Source organism: Falco punctatus (genome assembly GCF_963210335.1).
Source record: "Falco punctatus genome assembly, chromosome: 5".
NCBI lineage: Eukaryota > Metazoa > Chordata > Aves > Falconiformes > Falconidae > Falco > Falco punctatus.
The window spans coordinates 70,530,230-70,550,560 of NC_137584.1; the positions used below are offsets into that span (position 1 = coordinate 70,530,230).

A 20,331-nucleotide genomic window follows, 5' to 3' on the forward strand; every position below is an offset into this window, starting at 1 on the left:
AAGTAACGTCTTCAATTCTTGTCAGAAGTTGCATGCTGTCCCAGCATATTTATTGCTGCTTTCTTCCCCTCTCTTTTCTTCACACTGAGGGAAAAAACTGTCTACAAACATATATAATACTATTTGGAAAAAATCAAGTACAGTAAGTTGCCTAATTCTAGCAGATGTTTTTGTAGCTTTCCTTGAGAACAGTTTTAGTTCCTGTACTAGCAGCTGAATGCATGAGTGTTCTGATTTAAGGCATGAGCTACAGCTGAAAGAGGTCAAGTGCAGAACTGTAGTCTACTTAATGTTACATTTTCAGCAGCAGACACTGTTGCTGATCTCAATTTCTGAAAACTGTATTTCAAACCAACAACCAAATGAGGAGCATATTTCAGGCAAAGCAGAAGTGTTGTTTCATTTGCTATATAAATATTGATTTGATTTCAAAACACTTCAGTTAATTTGATTCAATTGATTGTAATTGTTAAGAATTTTCTTTGCTTGAAAAGGTTTGTTCTGCTATGTTGCAGAACTGTCTTAAATACATGTCTAAATACCAACCAGTTACACTGGACTTCCTTTCAGAGTATTTAAAACATATGAGTCTTCATACTTATGAAACAAAAATTCATATCCTGAAATGAGTGGTATACAATCTTTGACAATGCAGAATCAAGCATATCAGCTCATTGTATAATACAGTTAATTATAGTATGTAGTATTGTGAGACATTAAAAATTAGGGATTTTTCCTTTTAATAAGTATGCTATGACAAATTGATCTCTCTAATCATTAAACCGACTGCAGATGTTAAAAAAAAGGGCAAAAATTTAAAAAGTTCACATAGATATATTTACATTGAAATGCCTGACCCATAGTGGAAGATGAAGATTACGAGCTAATATGATGACCATTACACTAGGATGGGTTTCTTTCATGTCTTTTCATAATTTTGAGAATATCCTTTCATCTTCTAAAGTTTACTAGCTTCCTCTAATTTTCTTAGTTTATAGAAATCCGTTACCTTGTGTCCATGTTCACCATAGTCTGTTACCATCAAGCTCTGTTAACCTTTCTTAGCTTGTGTTATCCTTGAAACTTGTGTTCAATTACATTCTGTGTGTGCAGAGTTTGTTTGCTTTTTAACAAAGCTGTGGTTATTTTTAAATATATTCTTAGAAAAATGTATTTGCATCCCAATACTTTAGAAGAAATTTCCACAGCAGTTGTATATCTGTATGGAATACAGGACGTGGTTGGAATTTTGTAGCTATTCAGGCAGTAATGTGTGACAGACACAGATCTAATTAGCAGTCCTCCATAGAGCCAAAACCCTACCTGTTCTGTTTTATGCTGAAGTGCAACAAAGAAATACCAGAATTGGAGAAAAATATTTTTGCTCTTATAATGTTCCATGAGTGAATATACACCTTTTGTGGCCATCAAACTTTCACAGTGTCATCTCTTTTAAGATTTTTTTTGCCAGAGTCTTTGAAATGTGTTAATAAGTTAAATCCAACACTGTTTACCTATTGTTCTGTTAACTCATTTTCAAAGAATTCTACCATGCCAGAAACAAATAATTTACTCTTATGGAAGTCATGCTGATGTGTTCCTGTCATATTATAGGTTATAGTGTGATGCTTGACTGATGTGATATGTTCATGTGTTTTAATAGTTGTACATGTGTTTTCATTTTTTAAGACTAAAGGCTGGTAGGAGGTAGTTTTATTCTACAGGCATGTGTTTTGACAGATGGAGAGAAGCTTTTTATGTTGATTTTTCAACAGTCATCCTCTGCAAGACTTCAAGCTCTTCCTGGCTACTGGGAAATTAAGAGTTGGTGATTCAGCCTTTAATTTTGATCCATCTGCTCAAACTAATGAGATATCTCATTTGTAGGCTTCACTTTGAATTACCAAATGCAACTGAAACTGTAACATTTGTCTTATAGCACAATTCTTCTCTTGTTTAACTTGAGGAAAGATATAATGATAGATGGCTTGCCCTACTGAGTTTTCTAGGGGGTTTGTTACAGAAAATTTTTATCATGATTGAATGTCCAAGAGGTTTCCAGGTGCTTTTCAAGTCAGTGTGCTTTTTTTGTAGGATTAATAACAATGTGGATCTTCATTAGGAGGTTTCTTTGTCAGATCTTACCTCTTAAAGACTGCTTTAAGTCAGAACCTCTAGGGCTGTTATGTCTGCTTTCCTGGGACTGTCCTTCTGTGCTCTATACTAGCTAGTGAAAATTTGTTTTCCTGCCATTCTTTGAATTTACTCTGTTCTGATCTTATCTGAAAAGATGTTAGGTTCTCTTGGACTGATTTGCGCTTTTGGAGCTTGGTTTGTTGAGAGGTTGAAATAAAAGTTTCTTTAAACAAAGGGGGAAAAAAACCCTGAAATTACACTTCATTAATCAGAGAATATGACTTCTTGCTCAGTTGCAGGTAGAGTATTTTTGCCAGCATATATGTGCTGGGATACTGTTCCCTTGAAGGCTGGGTGAAGTCTTGGTCACAGAAAATTATCATTACCTCAAAGTGGTTACAGCTGTATCTTGCTAGGCAATCATTAGCAGTGGGCCACATGCATTGACAGCATTAATTCAGCTACAGAGCTGGAAAAGCTTCTTCACATTATACAGCCTTGTGAGAAGGGCATCTAGTGGCAATGAGTTCTGGGGAGCAGGTAGCACCTTTCTGAGGCAGCCAGTAGAGAACCTGATGAGATCAGCAAAGACAATGACTGAAGACCATACATATAAACGTCATTTTTATAATTGAAACGTTGCATTACTAACCAGTTTAGGACAACACATATCATACTGCCTTTATCTTCACAATGTATGAGGGGGAAAAGCACCCTTGTCATGCTATGCTTTGGGAAGTAACAGTATTTTTAGGAGTTTTAAGAAATAACAATTATTTTAAAGGGGATATTTTTCCTTCTGAAACATGTAAAGTGAAAATTTCCATATGATGTTAAATTCCTTTATCTAAAGAATATGGAGCTGTTGCTGCTTGCCAAGGTTCAGTTGCTTAAGTTAGTATCCTAGGGAATTAACTTTTTGACTCTGACCATCACTGGTTGTATAGGTTCACATCCATTATATCTTCTGCTGCTGCTGAACTTTAGCTGGTTTATCCCATTACTTTGGTTACTGAGAGATGATCATACGTTTCTGTCATAGTCCCCATCCCATCTTAAATACTTTTGCTGTTAAGAATGTCAGAACCTTACTGTTTGCTAGCTTTACTTTTTCTTTCCTTTTTTTTTCCCCCAGGTGGTCTGAACAGTCTCTCTTGATCAAAAAATAAAAAAGTAAAAACCTGAAATTGCATAAAATTTCTTGGGATCCTGTTAATTACTTGCATTATGAACTAGAAGGGGATTTGGTGAAGTTCTTCAAAAGCTTTCAGAGGAAGTACTTCCACAAACTGCACTCATGAAACTCTTGGTTTTGCTATATTCCCCAGACTACTCATCTCTTCTGTTCCTGCAACCTTTTATTTTATTTTATTTTTCTCATAGCTGATTCTCTTTAATGTTACTTAAACCTTCAAAATAAGTCCTGTGTTCTCTCTGCCCTTTGTGTTGTTTCAGCAGGTCTCCTGTATTTACTCTCTGCACCTTACTGTCCTGTATGGCTTTTTTCTGACCTTCAGTACTCTGTTACTCTACTTGTCTTCAGCCACAGATACCTAAGTTTCAGTCCTGGTTCCTTACCCAATGTACTTTGCACATTTGCTGTTTTGGCTGTTTATTACAGTTTTCAACTTGGAGTGCTTTTGGCATTCTCCTGTCTTCTGAAACCTCTTTTCCTTTTAAGACAATGAATGTCTGTTTTTCCGCTGCTTTTGAGAGTGTTGTGTAATTCTGAGATGACATATTGTCTGCTTTAACTTTTCTTCCGCTAGCTCTGGTACTCTGCAACTCCTTGGAAGTTCCTTTTCTCACTGAGCTTGGTGTTTTCAGTTCATAGCAAAAACTGACTGTTCAGTGGAATTTCTCATTGCCCTTGCTGTCAGTGCAGGCATTGAGGGTCAAGGTGTCAGTACATAAATACTGAGGAGGCATCACTGCTTTGCAGGGAGTGGTTTCAATACACAAGGAAGAGCTTTTCTGGTGGCCAAAGATGCCAAGTCGTCTGTTGTAAAGACTTGGTTTTTTGAAACAGTAAATAACTATTGAAAGCCTCACCACAGCATCCAAAAATGAATGTAGTAGTAGTAGTCTTAACTATTTAGCAACAACTCTGGGTAACTCGAGTGAAGCAGGCTTTAGGAACTGTAAACCAGTGAAGATATGGCAATCTTTTTAGAATTAACATGATGGAAATCTTACTACTGGGACTAAAAATGTAGAGAAAAACTACTTAAAATAATGAACAGTCTGATATAAACCATCCATTCTCAATGATGCACTATGAGTGGTGATTTCAGACTGCCATTTTGTGCTTATTTCAGCTCAGTTTTCTTAAGAATCTTTTGAAGAAAAGTGCTTTTTCAAGTACCTTGTTAGTTTCTGAGCTTTGGCTTTTCTGATTTGAACTAGTTTCTTAGGTTTAGCAGTCTTCTTCTGTATTAATGTTTTGGTTTTGCAGTATTGTCTTAACTGCATCCAATATACCTATGACAAGCTTTATCTTTTAAAATGAAATGTGTATTTTTTTAATGTGCAGAGTATATATACTTGTTAAATTTTTAATTAGTGTGTGCACTGGGTGGTCAGTGTGCAGTTTTCTAGAGAAAAAGCTTGCTTTATTAATTAGAATTTATGTACTTAATTAAAACGTTCCATAACACTGTTCTGCATTTAGTTCATTAGAATAGAAGTAATACTGAGCTGCTATATACTTTTTATATCTTGACATAATTTCTAAGTATCACCTTGCACAGATTTTTAATACTGTTTCAAATCAGGATTTTTGATGTCACAGATCAGAAACAGATTACACTTGAATTTTGTAGTCAAAACTGGTTCTGTGCTATATATTGCACATAAAGCAATCACTTAGTCTGTTCTTTGTTTACAATAATTGACTTGAACTTTGCAGATATAAGAAGTGTCATCTTGTTTTTCTTACAATGCTATCTTAAACCAAAAAAGAAACACTGAGTAGTTGTTTTAAATCTATTATATTAAATTGTCAGAAGTGAATTTGACAGGTATTAATTTCATCTGTAAAAATGATGGATTAAATTTCTTTATTATCAGTCTTCCAGCTATTATTTGGTTGCAGAAGCCATGTGAAGATAGAAGTTTAATAGGCTTAGTTACTGCAACTGTTGACAATGCTTTTATAGCTGTGTCATAAGATAAGATTTAATAAAATAGTATTTTCTTCAGAGGTCTCTCTGGAACTTAGTACCCTGAGAATTAAGCTTGTCCTAGCATTTTTCCTGGGTAAAAGAGTTTCTAGCACACTCGGACAAATAACTGAAAAGTTACTGGATTTGTTAAAATGTATTCTTTATCTAGATTGGTTTTTTTCCCAGAATTTCATCTTACAGCCTAAGAGTTTTTCAGTCTGAGTTTTTGTAACACTGCATCTATACAGATTACTTCTACTTCACCACCTGGTGTAGCTTATTTGCATATATAAGTGTATATATTGCTTCTAAATTTATATATGCATACATGTATGTAGGTATATAAAAATACACAAATGCAGAAAGTAAAGTGGTCTGGCAGGATAGCTGAATTGTGGCTGATGATTGTAGATGTTTGTTGTGGTTTAGTCCCAGCCAGCAACTAAGCACTACACAGCTGCTTGCTCATTCCCCCTGGTAGGATGGGGGAGAAGAGTAACAGTGAGAAAAATTGTGGGTTGAGATAAAGACATTGTAATAAGGCAAGCAAAGCAAAACAAGGAATTAATTCACCACTTCCCATCAGCAGGCATTCAGCCATCTCCAGAAAAGCAAAGCTCCATCACATGTAAATTACTTGTGAAAACACCATCACTTCAAACGTCCCTGCCTTCCTTCTTCCCCCAGCTTATATACTCAGCATGATGTCCCATGGTACGGAATATCCCTTTGGCCAGTTTGGGTCAGCTGTCCTGGCTGTGTCCCCTCCCAATTTCTTGTGCCCCTCCAGCCCTCTGGCTGGTAGGGCCTGAGAAACTGAAAAGTCCTTGACTTACTATAAACATCACCCAGGAACAACTAAAAATATCAATATGTTATCAACATTATTCGAACACCAAATCCAAAACACAGCACTGCACCAGCTACTAAGAGAGAGGAAAAAAAAAAAAAAAAAACCACACCACAAAACTTTATCCCAGCTGAAATCAGGACAGTATCCACGCCTTATTCTATACCATTTAGTCATGCCACACTTTCCAGTGCAACATCATTAATCACCACTCCCCTTCCCATCCTTTGATAGTTGACGGACAGGCTCTGTAAAATGTCCACAAATGTCCACTGAGTTAATTTAGTCTGTTACTTTGGGCTTCATCTGTTATGGTGGTCAGTCAGGACTGGAGACATGGTGTGTTGCGTGGATTAACTGGGCACAAAAGCCAACTTGGGTCAAGTCACTGCTGCACTTGCACTGCTTCCTGTAAGAGTTGTCCTCCACTGGTTTGGATGGTTACTGCTATAGTAATTCCTATAACATGCAACTCAAATCTCAGGTTACAACAGTTTAAAGGTATATCCATTACAATCTCCACCTCTGGTCCCTTCGGGCCAGATTATAGGGTTTGACATTGCACTGAACTTCTCCCCATGCTCCTAGCCTGGCTATCAACAAGGGGTTCCTGCTATAGTAATTCCCATAACATGCAACTCAACTGTTATTTCTGTGTTGCTGATTAATTGAAGACCTTAATTCTTTCCGTAGAATTTCTTTTGCACAATTAGGGCTCATTTGTATGTATGGTTTCTTTAACAAAATCATAGACAAACTAATTCAATGATGGTACACTATTTTTGTTCTGCATCTTCATCATTTATTTATGCACTTCATTTCCACAATAACTGCCTTTTGCAATTTTAAGGATGTGATAGTTAATATAAGCTTAAGCCTGAACAAATTAAACTTTGTATCTTACTTTAATTAAAAATACTGTATTGATGTGCTGTGTGGAAGATAATGCTACAAAAAATACTATATAGCAGATATTTCATGTTATTTTCAAATGATACATATCTATTATTTTCCTCTATATCTTTTGGTCAAATCTGTTTGGCTTTAAACGTTTAATAACTTGTCAGCTGCCTACACAAATAGTTGAGGAAATTGCTGGAAATGGATGCCATAGCAAGTTATGTATATAATAACCCATTATTCTTCAATTAGGTGGCCTTCTGAATGTTAGTGTGCTTTAAGAATAAGTTAGCCTTATGCTAATTTTTGCATGTATCTTTGTATTTACATAGTCGCTTGTGTCTATATGTGTACTCAGGTGTTCACAATGGATTTATGTTGACCAGAAGCAGCAATTTAGTATTTTTCCATTAATTATGAATTCACGAGGTGTTCAGTTTATGTCCGTAGTCTTACACAGCTATACAATAAGGTCGGTATTGGTATACCACTGTTTAAGGTAACAAGTGCTACTATTTAGAGTTGCAGTTCTTCTGGTATTATTAATGTACAGTAAATCATTGAAACAAAAAATCAAATTTAATTCCTATCATGTCCCACCAAGGAGGAGGGAGGAGTGACTCATATTTGCTGATTCTTTTGGTTGGAATAGGGTATACACAATACCTGAGGTCCGTAGGTAAACAAAAACTTTTATTCCATAATTAGGCTCATTGGTAAATAATTGGGTAGCAGAAATGCTTATCACTTGCCATTATCCCAGAGCCAAGTCCATCAAACCAATCTGCTGGCTGTGTTGCTTGGACAATTCTCTGATCTTAACGGCACTTTCCTTCATCTTTGCATGTGCTTCTTCTGTAGATGTGGAGGCATTATGGATGGTAATACAGCATTCCCCTTTGGTTAGGTTTAACATTCCACATATCCCATGTTCTTCCAACGATAACACATCTAAAGCTAATCTATTTTGTAAAGTCATTTTAGATACCTGTTGAATCTGTAAACGCTTCTCTGAAACCATATTGTGTATACACCAATCTGTGTCCCAATGCACGTTATATTCATGTTCAAAATAATCACTTTCAGAGCAGGAATCCCATCATGGTACTAGAGTACAAGGCACAGAAGCAGATACCAGAATTTTTGTTCAGAGATCAATAACAAGTTTGATTCCACAAATTTTCCCAAGTAGAATTGTTCAGGAGTTGATGCAAAGCCCATGAGTATTTGATCTATGTCCCATTGTTTCTCCACAGTTGTCTCTCTTTTTGCTCAAGAAAAGAGTATTCAGTTATTCCCAATGTGATGGGGTTTTTTCCTGTTAGGTTATGACCTTTTAAACTCATTTTCCAATACTTTTGTAAGATTTAAACTAATCATTGTAAATTTGAATCCCTCTGCTGCCAAAGCAGTGAGGGCAACACTTATCCCCTGGTCCATCTGGTTCCAGTTACACCCAAACCTTTGTACAACTGACAAGCCAAACTGGGGGATTCACCCCATGATTCCATTACCACATCTTTCCTTAGTGCAATGCAAAAATGTTCCTGACAAAATCAAACAAACAATACAAGTAGCAATCCACACTGCAATCAGGAGCCTGGATTCCACAAGTTTGTCCACAGCCTGCTGTCTATATATGTGTATACAATGCCAAGAATAATTAAAAGGACAGAATAATCCATCGAGTATGGATTCGGTGGTCCTTTTCATGGATGTTGGTGGCTATCCATGCATACAGGTTAAGCAGAGTTTTCAGACAGGCATACCTGTCCCACAGAGGGTAAATCCAGCAAAAGAAGCTGTCTAGAATAATGGAGTGGTTTTGTTGGATCTTTCTTATCTCTTTTCTCAGGTAGAATAGACAAGGGTTTGGGACAAAATGCTATGGATCAGGAGCATGTTACATAAACATACTCGTTTAACATGTAATATTGATTCCCCAACAGCTGTTAACCTTAGTTGCTGCATCAGACACCTATTGCACCCATTCAGGGCTGAGAGACCTCAAGGCTCGTTTTAGAAGCCCAGTAGTGCATTCCACAATACAATTTGTCTGAGAGGAATATGGAAAACCCGCTGTATCCCTTCAGCCCATGCCCACTCCTGGACCACACCAGCAGTGAAGTGGCTGTCATTGTCCAATTGAATTGATTTGGGTTTAGGCAGGCAACTAAACCACAATTTTAAGCCTTTTACTGTGTTATCCCCTGTTGCTAGCCATACTGCCTCTGCTTGAGTCAGTCCCAAAATCACCTCAGCACCTCCCAACACATACCATTTTCCCTCTGAGAGTCAGAAGGGACAGATGTAGTCTACCTGGCAGGTGTCCCACAGCCCCTTATTGTCTCTTCAGTGCAGGGGTTGATCCTTGTGGGGGTTGTGCTCTCCCAGTCAAGTATTGCATGAGTTGCATGCTGAGACAATGGTGTTGCACACTTCCCTTGTCACAGACCACCCCTTACTGATTGCTTCCTTAAACAGATCTTTACTTCCAGAATGGTCTTGTTTAACATGTAGCTGTTCTAACAGATGTTCCCATTTTTATTCTTCACCCTCTGTGGCCACCCTTGCCAAGCAGGCCAGTAAGTCTACCTGATTGTTCAAGAGATGAGCTGGATGATCCCCTGTCTGATGTGCAGTGACCCACCCTACTAAAAAAGATTTCTGTTTACCGATATTTAGGATTTCTTCCCATTTTTCTCCAGTAAGAATTTAATGGCAAGGATAAATGATACTCCAGAAGACATGTTGATGGTTGTCAGTAGTCCAAAAAGTTTGAAAATTCTTGCTCTGTAGTCCTGAAAGAAATGAATCTGTGTGCTTAGTTTAACATAACAGGGAGTATCAACCAATAAACTTCCTTGTTACTGTTAAAACTACTGTAAATTATTCAAAATGTAATGATATAATTACTGTCCACGGAGACCTTATGGCTATCACAGATTTTTTAATAGATGTTCATGAGAATCCAATAGTAATGTCATTCATAGGTTTGAAATATACATTATTACAGGATTCTATAGAAAATAGGCCATTTTGAGAAATCCATAAGGATGGGAATTTAATATTAAGACACTAAGATGCATCAAGGAATTCCTTCCGACTTAATACCTCTGTTCACTTTCCAGAGTATGAGATTTCTCACATATGTAGTGCTGTGATGCTGATAATTTTCTTTGTGGTTACTGAAGAGATGCCTCCAGAATATGTTCCATTTGTATACTCTCATGTATTTAACTGTGAGGTATTTATAGTACTCTTATTTAGGAGAGGATATCTTGAGATACATATAAGGTATGGGTTTATGAGGGACATTCTAATTGCTCTAGCACAGTTTGCTATTGTTTACAAATTATTGCATCATTTAAATTCTTCATAACTATTAAGTTTCGTATTAAAAACATTGCTTGTTCTTGAAGGTAGTTCTTCACTTTTCTGATGATGCAGAATTATTGATTAGGAGCAAAAAAAGCTTCTGTATAAAGGTCTGTGTTTTTAAATCAGTACTGATAAGAAATAACCTAGAAAACCTGACTGTTCTGTTCTTTAATTGTTTGGTAGGTTGATTTATGTTACTGGATCTTACAAAACCAGAAGATATAGAGATTGACATGGCGATTTTCTTAACCTTTTTACTTAAGTAAAAGGAATGGGAATAGATGCAAAGATTTGTCCACTGTCCTCTATGTTTCTTTCCTTCAGTAAAGCTGAATGTGTTTATCACTACTGGCTCCTGGGTTATTTTTTCACATTATGGATGGTATACATATAAGTATAAATAGTAAGAGAGATATGGTAGACATGTTTAAAATATAATTTATGGTAATGTAGAAAGATATTTTATTGTACAAAGTCAAAATAGTTGATGTCAGAACAGGATAAAGGGAAATGCTTGAAACAAATTACTGCATGAACTTGTTTTTCTAAAAAAAGACGCAGTGAAAAGCAGCTTATAATTTTGAATAATAATTGTCGTTCAAGTCCATTGGCATCTGCAAAAACGCAATTCTTAACTGCCTAATGACACATATTTGCATAGTAATAGACTAGCTATTCTTGCTTAATTTTCTATACAAGAATAGATATTGCTATTTCTATTTCTATCCTGTTAATTAAAATTCAGAATAATTTCTACTACCTGTAGGAGTCAGTAATGTGTTATTTGTTTGTCTTATTGAATAATTTGTCCTCTACTTTAATTTTCATTCTACTTATTTTTCCTCTGCATTTTTTCATATATTTGGCTAATGCCAGAAAATTGAAGACAGCATAGATCCCATTATGCTGTTCTGAAACAGGTTTCCTCTAATATCCAGAATCCATATTCAGGCATTGATTCCATAACTGAATATTTTTTATAGACCATCTAATATAATTCAAAATATAATAAAACAAGATCGTAAACACAAGTGCTTGCAATTTTTAAGTAATTAATAATTTAGACCTTCCTAATGTAAATTAAATCAGACAAACCAATCAGCATATATTAGTGGAAAATGTATGTAACTGTTGTATAGGTATAAGGGAAGAGTCATGAAGTTTCACATGGGCAAATGCTTTTTTTCTCAGAAACATCCTCCCATTAGTGCTGCAGTATACACACTGACTGTTCTTCACTGTAAAGGTTTGATATCGTCAGTCTTTTATTTTAATGCTAGAGGCTTAATGTCAAACTTACGGGTCCAGAACTGTTTTATCCATAGCATTGAATGGAAATTACACCAAAACCCTATATCTTTCATTTTTACACACTGGTAGAAGACACCATGTCATGTTTTATATGAGCATAACTGAGTGCCTCTGTGAAATGCCTGTGCATTACAACATGCAACATACGGAACAAAAAAGAGAAATTGGCAGTCTGCGTCCAGATCCTGAGTTAAGATTATATTGAGAATCAGCGATGTGATGTGATAGCTCACATGACTGAGTGCTGCAATGGGTGGAAACAAGCTCTTGATCAAGGTCAGGCCAGGATGGCAAGAAACTTGTTAGCATGTGAGAGCACAGCAGGGATACCTGGAGCTCTGCCTAGGGATGGATGATGCACAAGATGAGAGCTTAGGAGGAGGATTAGCCAGCAGACAGACATGAGCAACATTGTTGTAGGAGTTTGCTACACCACTGATCAGAAATAAAGTAAATGAGGTCTTCTTCAGACAACTAGAAGAAGCCTCGTGTGTCACCATGGTCTTTCTGGGGGACTTCCACCCCAATATCTGCTGGAGGGACAATACAGCAAGGCAAAAGCAATCCAGGAGGTTTCTGGAGTGCATTGAGGTCAACTTCTTAGCACAGATGATAGAGGAGCTGATGAGATTTGATGCTCTGCTGGACCTTGTACTTGCAGAAAGGGAAGGAGAGGTTGGGGATATGAATGCTGGGAAAAACCTTGTCAGCAGTGACAATGAGATGGTGGAATTCAGGATTCTGATGGAAAGAACAAGGCAAAAAGCTAGACCACAGCCCTGGGTTTCAGGAGAGCACTTTGGCCTCTTCAGGGATCTGCTTGGAGGAATTGTATGGCAGGTGGTCCAGGAGAGGTGGTTGATTTTCAGGTATCACATCTCCCAAGATCATGAACGGTACATCCTGATGTGCAGGAAATCAAGCAAAGCTGGCCTAAGGCCAGCATGGATGAGCAAGAAACTTCTGACAAAACTCAAACATGAAAAGGAAGCATACAGGAGGGTAAAACAGGAGCAGGAGGCTCAGGAGGAGTATAAAGGCACTGTCCAAGTGTGCAGAAGTAGGATTAGGAAAAACCAAAGCCCATCCAGAGATGAATCTGGCAAGGGGTGTGAAGGGCAACAAGAAGGACTTCTATAGTGTAGCAGCAGCAAGAAGACAAGGGAAAATGCTGAGTGTGGCAGGAAGCCTGGTGACAAAGGACACGTAGAAGATTGAGCTACTCAGTCTCCACCTTGGTCTTTGCTGATAAGATTTGCCTGCAGGAATCCTGAGATATACCAAAGGATATCCCTGAGACAAATGGGAAAGATCAGAGCTAAGATTTATCCTTTTACTTACCCTTACATAAATTTATGCATCCTGATTGGACACCCACGCATGCTGAAGGAACTGGCCGATATTGCAGAACCACTTATGATAATCCTTGAAAGATCATAGTGATCAGGGGAGGTTCCTCAGAACTGAAAGAGAGCACGTCATCCCCGTCTTCAAAAAGGGCAAAAAATTCAGCTGAGGTTATAAAGTTTAAATGAAGGGGGAAAGAAGTCACAAGATGAGGAAGAAAATGTATCAACTTCTAGTTAAAGAAAGTTCCTTGGTTACCCCAGGCTAAAATGTCTTGTTAGATATAATCCTAGAAAGTCAATGTAATAACTTACTGTAGTAGGCCATTTTTTTTGTGGTGGAACCTACCTTTCATGAGGGATTCTGTGCACCTTTTAAATCATCTCCTGACACCTGGAAATCAGTGAGCCCGTAAGTTTTCAGAATGCCTATAAATTATACAGAAACAAGAAAAAGGCATGTTAAAAAACATACATATGTATTGTTGGAACTAATGGGTACTGTTACAAAAGTATTTCTTTTCCACCAAAGATAAAAGTTGTTACATACTTAGAACACCTACAGAAATTTTTTTTAAATGGTAATCGTTTCACAGGTTCTGTGTTTAAGTCTTGTTAAGTGGGAAGATTTTTTGCTAGACACAATACAACAAAGATAGAGGAAAGACAAGGAAAAAGGAAGAAAACAAAATCAGGAGGAACTAAGTTTATACCGAGAATTACAACAGAGCTGTAACAATAAAGATTGTAACAAGTCAGAGAAGAAACAGCAGAAGGTGTATCGAGAAGGAAACTCTTTTAAGAGAAATGAGGAACAAGAAAGATGGTAGTGTTTCAGAATGTGTACAATAGTGAAGCCTGTTTTATGGCTAGATTTAGAACACAAAAGGCTAAATGAAGGAAGGGCAGATAGGAAGAAAATCAAGAAAGTAGTTCCAATATAATGTCCTTACCATAGCTTTGTACATAAAGTTTCATGAGCAGTAATAAAAATTAGATGGGATTGTACAATGCAATATTCATTAGGGTGGGCTCGTGTTAAATAAAAAATAGATTTCACAGTAAAATAAACTAAAAACTTGAAATTATAGGACAGATGTCTTTAAAAAGTAGTATTACGTATAAATAGATGAGCAAGTGCACATTATGATAGTAAAAATATCTGTAAACTAAATAGGAGTTATTACCTGGTATGTCTAAATAGAAATATAATTAGATAAATAGCTATGTTAAATGGATTTTTTTATTAGATTCTGTAGAGGTTTTGTCAAAAAACCTAGGTTTTACTTGAGTGAACAGTTAAAGCTTAGCAGAGAGCAATTAATGGTAATCTATCAGGAGTTCAGAATATATCACAATACAGTACTGATTACCTGATGCAGCATCGTAGGCTTCTTTGTTGTTGTTATTCATTAATATTTTCTGTTAAAATATTGTATAGTACTGTGTAGTTTTGTTCTTCAGCAGGGTTTGCTGAATGTTTCCCTTGAATGTATAAATATTTTGATGGTGACTTGCTGAAATTTTTTTTGGCATTCTTGACCCCTCAAGCTTGAATGAAAATTCCTGTATTCTAATGCACATCATTTAATTTTATATGATGAGTTAATGCAGTCTGCTTTTAACCTGTGAAGAATTTTCTATACAAAATGAAGGATATATGAAATGTCTCATTAGAACTAGTTTGTATGTAGCTTAGTAATCCTTCAGTTTTGTAGTGTAAAAGATCTTAATACACACACATGCAGATTATATCAATTTTTCCTTTAAATACAAGATGTACTAAAATGAATTAAAATAATTAGAAAATAAATTCAAGTTCTCTTGTTGCCTTGGTAAGTGACACAGCCTGTTCAGCTTTTTCCATTCCCATGATGTTAAGATGTGAAAGCACTTTTAATTTTCTAAATAAAAATATCTGCTAAAATTAAAGCAAGATTTCTGCATTAAACTTTTTAAGCTATAGGTCACCTTATAAAAATTCCTATTTCATATACTTCATTGCTGGTCTTTTAGTTACTAGTTCTGGATAGCGATCTTCATAAGTCATTGTGATATTAGTGAGAGGAAGGGGAAATCACTGTCACACTGTCATTTAGATCTGGTAATCAAGACATTCTGATTTTGCAGTGAATGTTTTTGAACAAGAGCAATTAGTGAACCATATGTCTTATTTTCATTTATATTTTGCGTGGAATATGCTTTTCGCTCTGTAAATACTAGGCACTGGAGTTTTGAACTGTATCTTGGTAGACGACGGGAAAGCACAACACAAGAGAGAAACAATTTTATTATTCCTTAGAATAAAGCTAGACATTAGCGAGTTGTACTTGGTGTAGATGATTCTTTTTAATGAGGTGCAAAGGATGATTTTGTTTAACATAAACAGGTGCAGTCAGCTCTCCTTGGGGAAAAATGTTAAAACCTCATTACGAACAGAGTTTTGTAAAATACTTGGAGAAGGTTTCATGCTGACCTTAAGGGAGAAAATGGCTGGATAGATTGATCAGTTGATCCGTATTCCTAACTTCATTTTCAGTAGAAGTGATACCCAGGTCAAGAACTGGATACCACATAAAAGAACATGTTATAAGGATTAAGTTGAGCAAAGCCAAACAATGTCTTGAAGCTAAAATAAAGTATATATACTTGTCTCTTAACTACGTAATTAATATCAACATTGAATTAAATAAATTCATTCTTTTGTCTTAATTTCTTTGAAAGATGTGATGCAAAGTGGGTGGCAAAACCTAGGCCTTCTGTCCTCAAGGAGAGGTGTTAAGTAAAAAGAGATGCTGAACTCAAGCACTGAGTGACTAGCACTCTAGTAACAGGATGGAAAGATACCTGAAAGAGTCAGTGTGCTTCTCCAAAAGGATGAAAACACCGTTTTGAAGTTGTTACAGAGAATGTTAGTTTGAAAGACACATTTCCTAGTAGCAAAAGTTAGTGAAAGCATCTTTACTGTCAAAGGCAGAAGAAAGGTGTTTCAAGTGATTTTAAGTACCTGATACAAATTTTCATGAATTATTTTAGATACTTTTGTTATGTGTATATGTTGTGTGTTTCTTTCTCCAGGTGAAAATGTAAATCCCACTAGTGTCTAGTTACATGTCTCTGATAACAGAAAAATACTAGTTCTTGTAGGTATTTTGAATAGTACGCTTTGCAGTGCTTTGGTGATGCACTAATGCATTTCAGAAAGATTACAACCTGGAATATGCAACACTTGGGAAATGCAGACACTTACTCCTTTGAATTTTTAACAAAGTCTTTGGTGAAAACTTTTGATTTGTTTCATACCTTGAGAAAATTCTGGGGAGGTAACCTAGCTAGAGACATTTTCTTTCTCCTTTCTTGTATATTTTTTATTATTTAAAAGCTTTGGTTTCAGGAGAGCAGCAGCAGACGCTTTCAGCACTAGGGCTATATACACCAGAGCTAGCTTTGAACTGCAGAGTACGGATCTAATTACACAGCTTGTAGCTGTGGAACCACTTCTCTCTATTCTAAATTAGTTTTCCTAACTTATTTGCATAATTTAATGCACAGAGATTTTGCCACTGAAATATAATATTCTCTGACATAGTTAGGACAGGCTAAATTAACCCTTTTAAGATCACGTTGCTGTCTCACAATGTATTTGGTAAATGCTTATGAACTTCACTGGGGCAAAAACATTCAACAAGGTGTTATATGTCAATTTTTAGCTAGGGCTAGTTCTTTACAAACTATTTGGTGATGTACTGAGATTACAAGTAAACATTAACCTTAACGTTGGGCACCTCTATCAGTTAATAAAGTGGTCTATTTTGTTTAATCAGACTTGGTGTCTGTCTGCCTCTCACTGAGTTCTATTTATTGTCAATCATTTTAAATTTAAATTTTAAAATTTGGTCAGGTGTTGATATGTGATCATGAAATACAGAAAAGTGAATGAATTCAGGTTTGCATTATATACTTTAAAAACAGTGGGAGATAAATTTCATAGAGAAAACACGCTACACATCTGAAAATTAGGGTTTTTTTTTATAAAAACTAGAAGAGCGTCTGGGTGGAGGACAGTTATACAATGCTTGTTTCTTAGTTATTTTTTGTGTAATAGTCATATGTCTTTCTGAATGAATGATCACAATGATGTCAGACATACTCAGCTCTTACTTGATATTTTCAGGGAAATGTCCACAGTGTTTCTGAGGTATCTTAGTGAGTGATAGTATGTGGTTTAAAACCCATGATCATATCTGTTATTTTAAAATTTGTATCCCAGTATGTGGTTTGCATTTGTTGGTGCTGAATTTCATTCTTCTCTTTGATTGTCCATTGGTTTGGGACTGAAGTATCCTCCTGAGGTTCTTTGTAGTCAGTTTTTGTTTCAGCTGCCTCACATAGTCAAGTCGTACTATCAGGAAAATTAGCACCTTACTGTTTGCTTTCCAGATCATTTAGGATGTGTCGAAAAGCTCTTCACATCAATGGTAATCTCCCTACTTTGTGAAAATCCAACAATTGTTCTCAGTCTTTTAAAGACTAAAGAATAAAAAAAGAGAACCTTCTCAAAAGCTCTTTGAAAACATTAAATACAATGTAGGCAGGATCACGCTTTACCTTCCCTAAAGCAACATTAGTTTTCATCAGTATGTCATGTATTAACTATAGGTTTTTTCTTTCCTATAGGAAGTATTTTGTAATTAAAGTGTTTTCGTTATTTAAGACTTCTGTTTTGTCTCATCATCCCTGTTTCTCTCCATCTTAAGGTAATGGTGTTTGTTCATGCTAGAAATGCCACAGTACGAACTGCTATGGGTCTTCGAGAAAAAGCAAAAAACAATGGTCATATTTGTCACTTCTTGTCACCCCAAGGGTCAGATTACGGACTAGCTGAGAAACAGGTGAGTAATTTACATTGGTAGACTTTGAAATCCTAGAATTCATGTTTTTCTGCAACAGTCCAAGGTGGGAAGAGATGAAGCATTTTTGAGCTTCTGGGGAGATATATTTTGCTCTGAAGGGATGTGTGGAATTGCTGAACTGAATAGAGGAAAGAGTAACAGTGAAAGAAAAGTGCTGTTACTTTTACGTTTTTTTCAAAAGCTGATAACTGGTTGTGTTTTATGCAACTTGTACTACTTGACAGTAGTCTTCATATAATCTGCAGCTCAGGAAGTCCCAAAGACACCAGTTGCCACAATTTGGGAGAGTACATATTTCCTGCTTTTTGCACTTTCCCCCTAAGCACCTGGTACTGTCCACTCTTTAAGACAGAAAACTGCCTTAAAGTATTAAACTGACCTAGTCTGTACATTTAACATCTTTGGAGAACCATCTGACTTCCCTCATGAATCAACTAATGGTAGGCAATCAAAAAGTAATCTATTTAAGAGTCAAAATGGCATGGCCATTTGAATCTCACAAAGGTTTAGCCCCCTTAATCTATTCATATTTAAAAATATGTATATGTATCATAAATTACTAGTACTTTGAGCAGTACCCAAGTACTTGCCAGCTGAAACTGTACATTTGCATGCATTCTAACAGTTCTTTCTATGAATTATGTTAGTTGACCTTCCATGGTTTTTTTCTGATAAATAACAATCAGAAGTAACTTGGTCTGCAACAACTTCTTTTCATTTATTCAACAATATGCTAGCATTTCTGATGAGACAATATTGCCAAAACAATTCTTAATTCACTGTTATATGTGACATTTGCATTTGGTGATATTGAGGTCTAAATATTAGAGTTGACAGTGTCTTCTTAATATTCCCTGAAAAATAATGTTCTTTCTCTCTCCTCAGTTAAATAGCAGAACATAGAAGAGATACTTATTCATTGTAGAAAGTTTAATATCCTTATAAGATACCTTCTCTTCCTGGCAAATATATTTATAAACTCATAAATGTTTTGGGCCCCTGTGAATTAGGAATGTTGTGAGGGTTTTAGATTCTGTGTCTGTCTTTAAATGTAATAAATATGTTACCCTATTTTATACTTCTGAAAATGTGGAAAGATTTATTCATACTTACTAATTTTGAATGGAGCATAGATGTTACAGTTGGTAAATTCAAATTTCTGAAATGTAGAGAAAATTCTGGGTTTGATCCTGATTTTAAAAAATCTTTTCTAATATTTTCTTTCTGTCATGGTGCTTCTGAGAGCAATAATAAATATTTCAAAATCTATGCTTTATAAATTGATATCCTTATATTACATAAAATAACATATCAAAAAGCCCCTCTTTTTCTAGTGGATGTTAGTATCTGCTGCCTTATAAAAATAATATCAAACCTGAACCTGGAGTTCCCATGTTTCTACTGTAACACTGGTAATTAATGCTGAACTTTTTCTCATTAGATTTCTTGGGACAAAACCTGAAACTCATTAATTTATTAAAAATAATATTAATTTTTCAATGCTAATATAGGGGGGAAATATTTTAAGCTATTGAAAGTACCAGTGCTTATTTAGACACACAAAATTATTGCTAAAGAAGTTAGGAAAAGTTATATGCTTATTTCAGCAGTGCATAGTATGCGAGGTAGCTGTCAAAGTATTTGTCCAATTTACTGTGTATTTCAGTGAAAACTACTGCTATATGTTTAGTTCTTCTCTTCATTCTGGGATTAAATGAGTTAGAAAGCATGTTATGTTGATGAGAACCACAAAAATATCACAGAGAAAAGTTCCAAACCTATTGGAATACAGGTTATTGCTGCATGTAGTTGGATAGTATTAAGGTAACATTTATAGTACAAATTAAGAGAGTGGTAGATAATATGGCATATAGGTTGGCTGGCTGCATATCTGAAATAGCTTCTTTTTCTAAAAGTATTTATGCATCATACTGAAATCTAGGGGATACTGAGTAAAATAGCAAATTTCCCTGCTTTTCTTCTATCCCCTAAATCCCCAGCCCAGCACACATACATTTGTAATTAATCTGAGCATCTGTTCTAAATCAAATTTTGAATTGTTTGAGGATTGTAGTGCCAAATGCTGATCTGTGTGAAAAAATATAGAAAAGCTGACTTCGCTTTAGAAGATACTTACAGAGCTTAATGATGGTGATGATAGGGTTGAGTGTTTATGGGTAAGAATCAGGAGGAAGGCCAACAAGGCAGGTATCATGGCAGAAGTCTTATAAAGCACCCACCGAGGATGAAAAAGCAGATGAAATATTCTATAAGCAGCTTAGAGAAATCTCAAGGTCACTCACTTATTCTTGTGGCAGACTTCAACTTGC

General features: G+C 35.9%; 1 protein-coding gene across 2 annotated transcripts in view; it reads left to right on the plus strand.

The window, feature by feature from the left end:
- Nucleotides 1-20,331, plus strand: part of ASCC3 (activating signal cointegrator 1 complex subunit 3) — a 284,673-nt gene that overhangs the window by 130,202 nt on the left and 134,140 nt on the right. For both annotated transcript variants that reach the window (XM_080390028.1, XM_080390029.1), the window contains exon 14: nucleotides 17,846-17,980. In XM_080390028.1, the coding sequence (XP_080246154.1) occupies nucleotides 17,846-17,980 (135 nt within the window). The remainder of the gene's footprint in view (nucleotides 1-17,845; nucleotides 17,981-20,331) is intronic.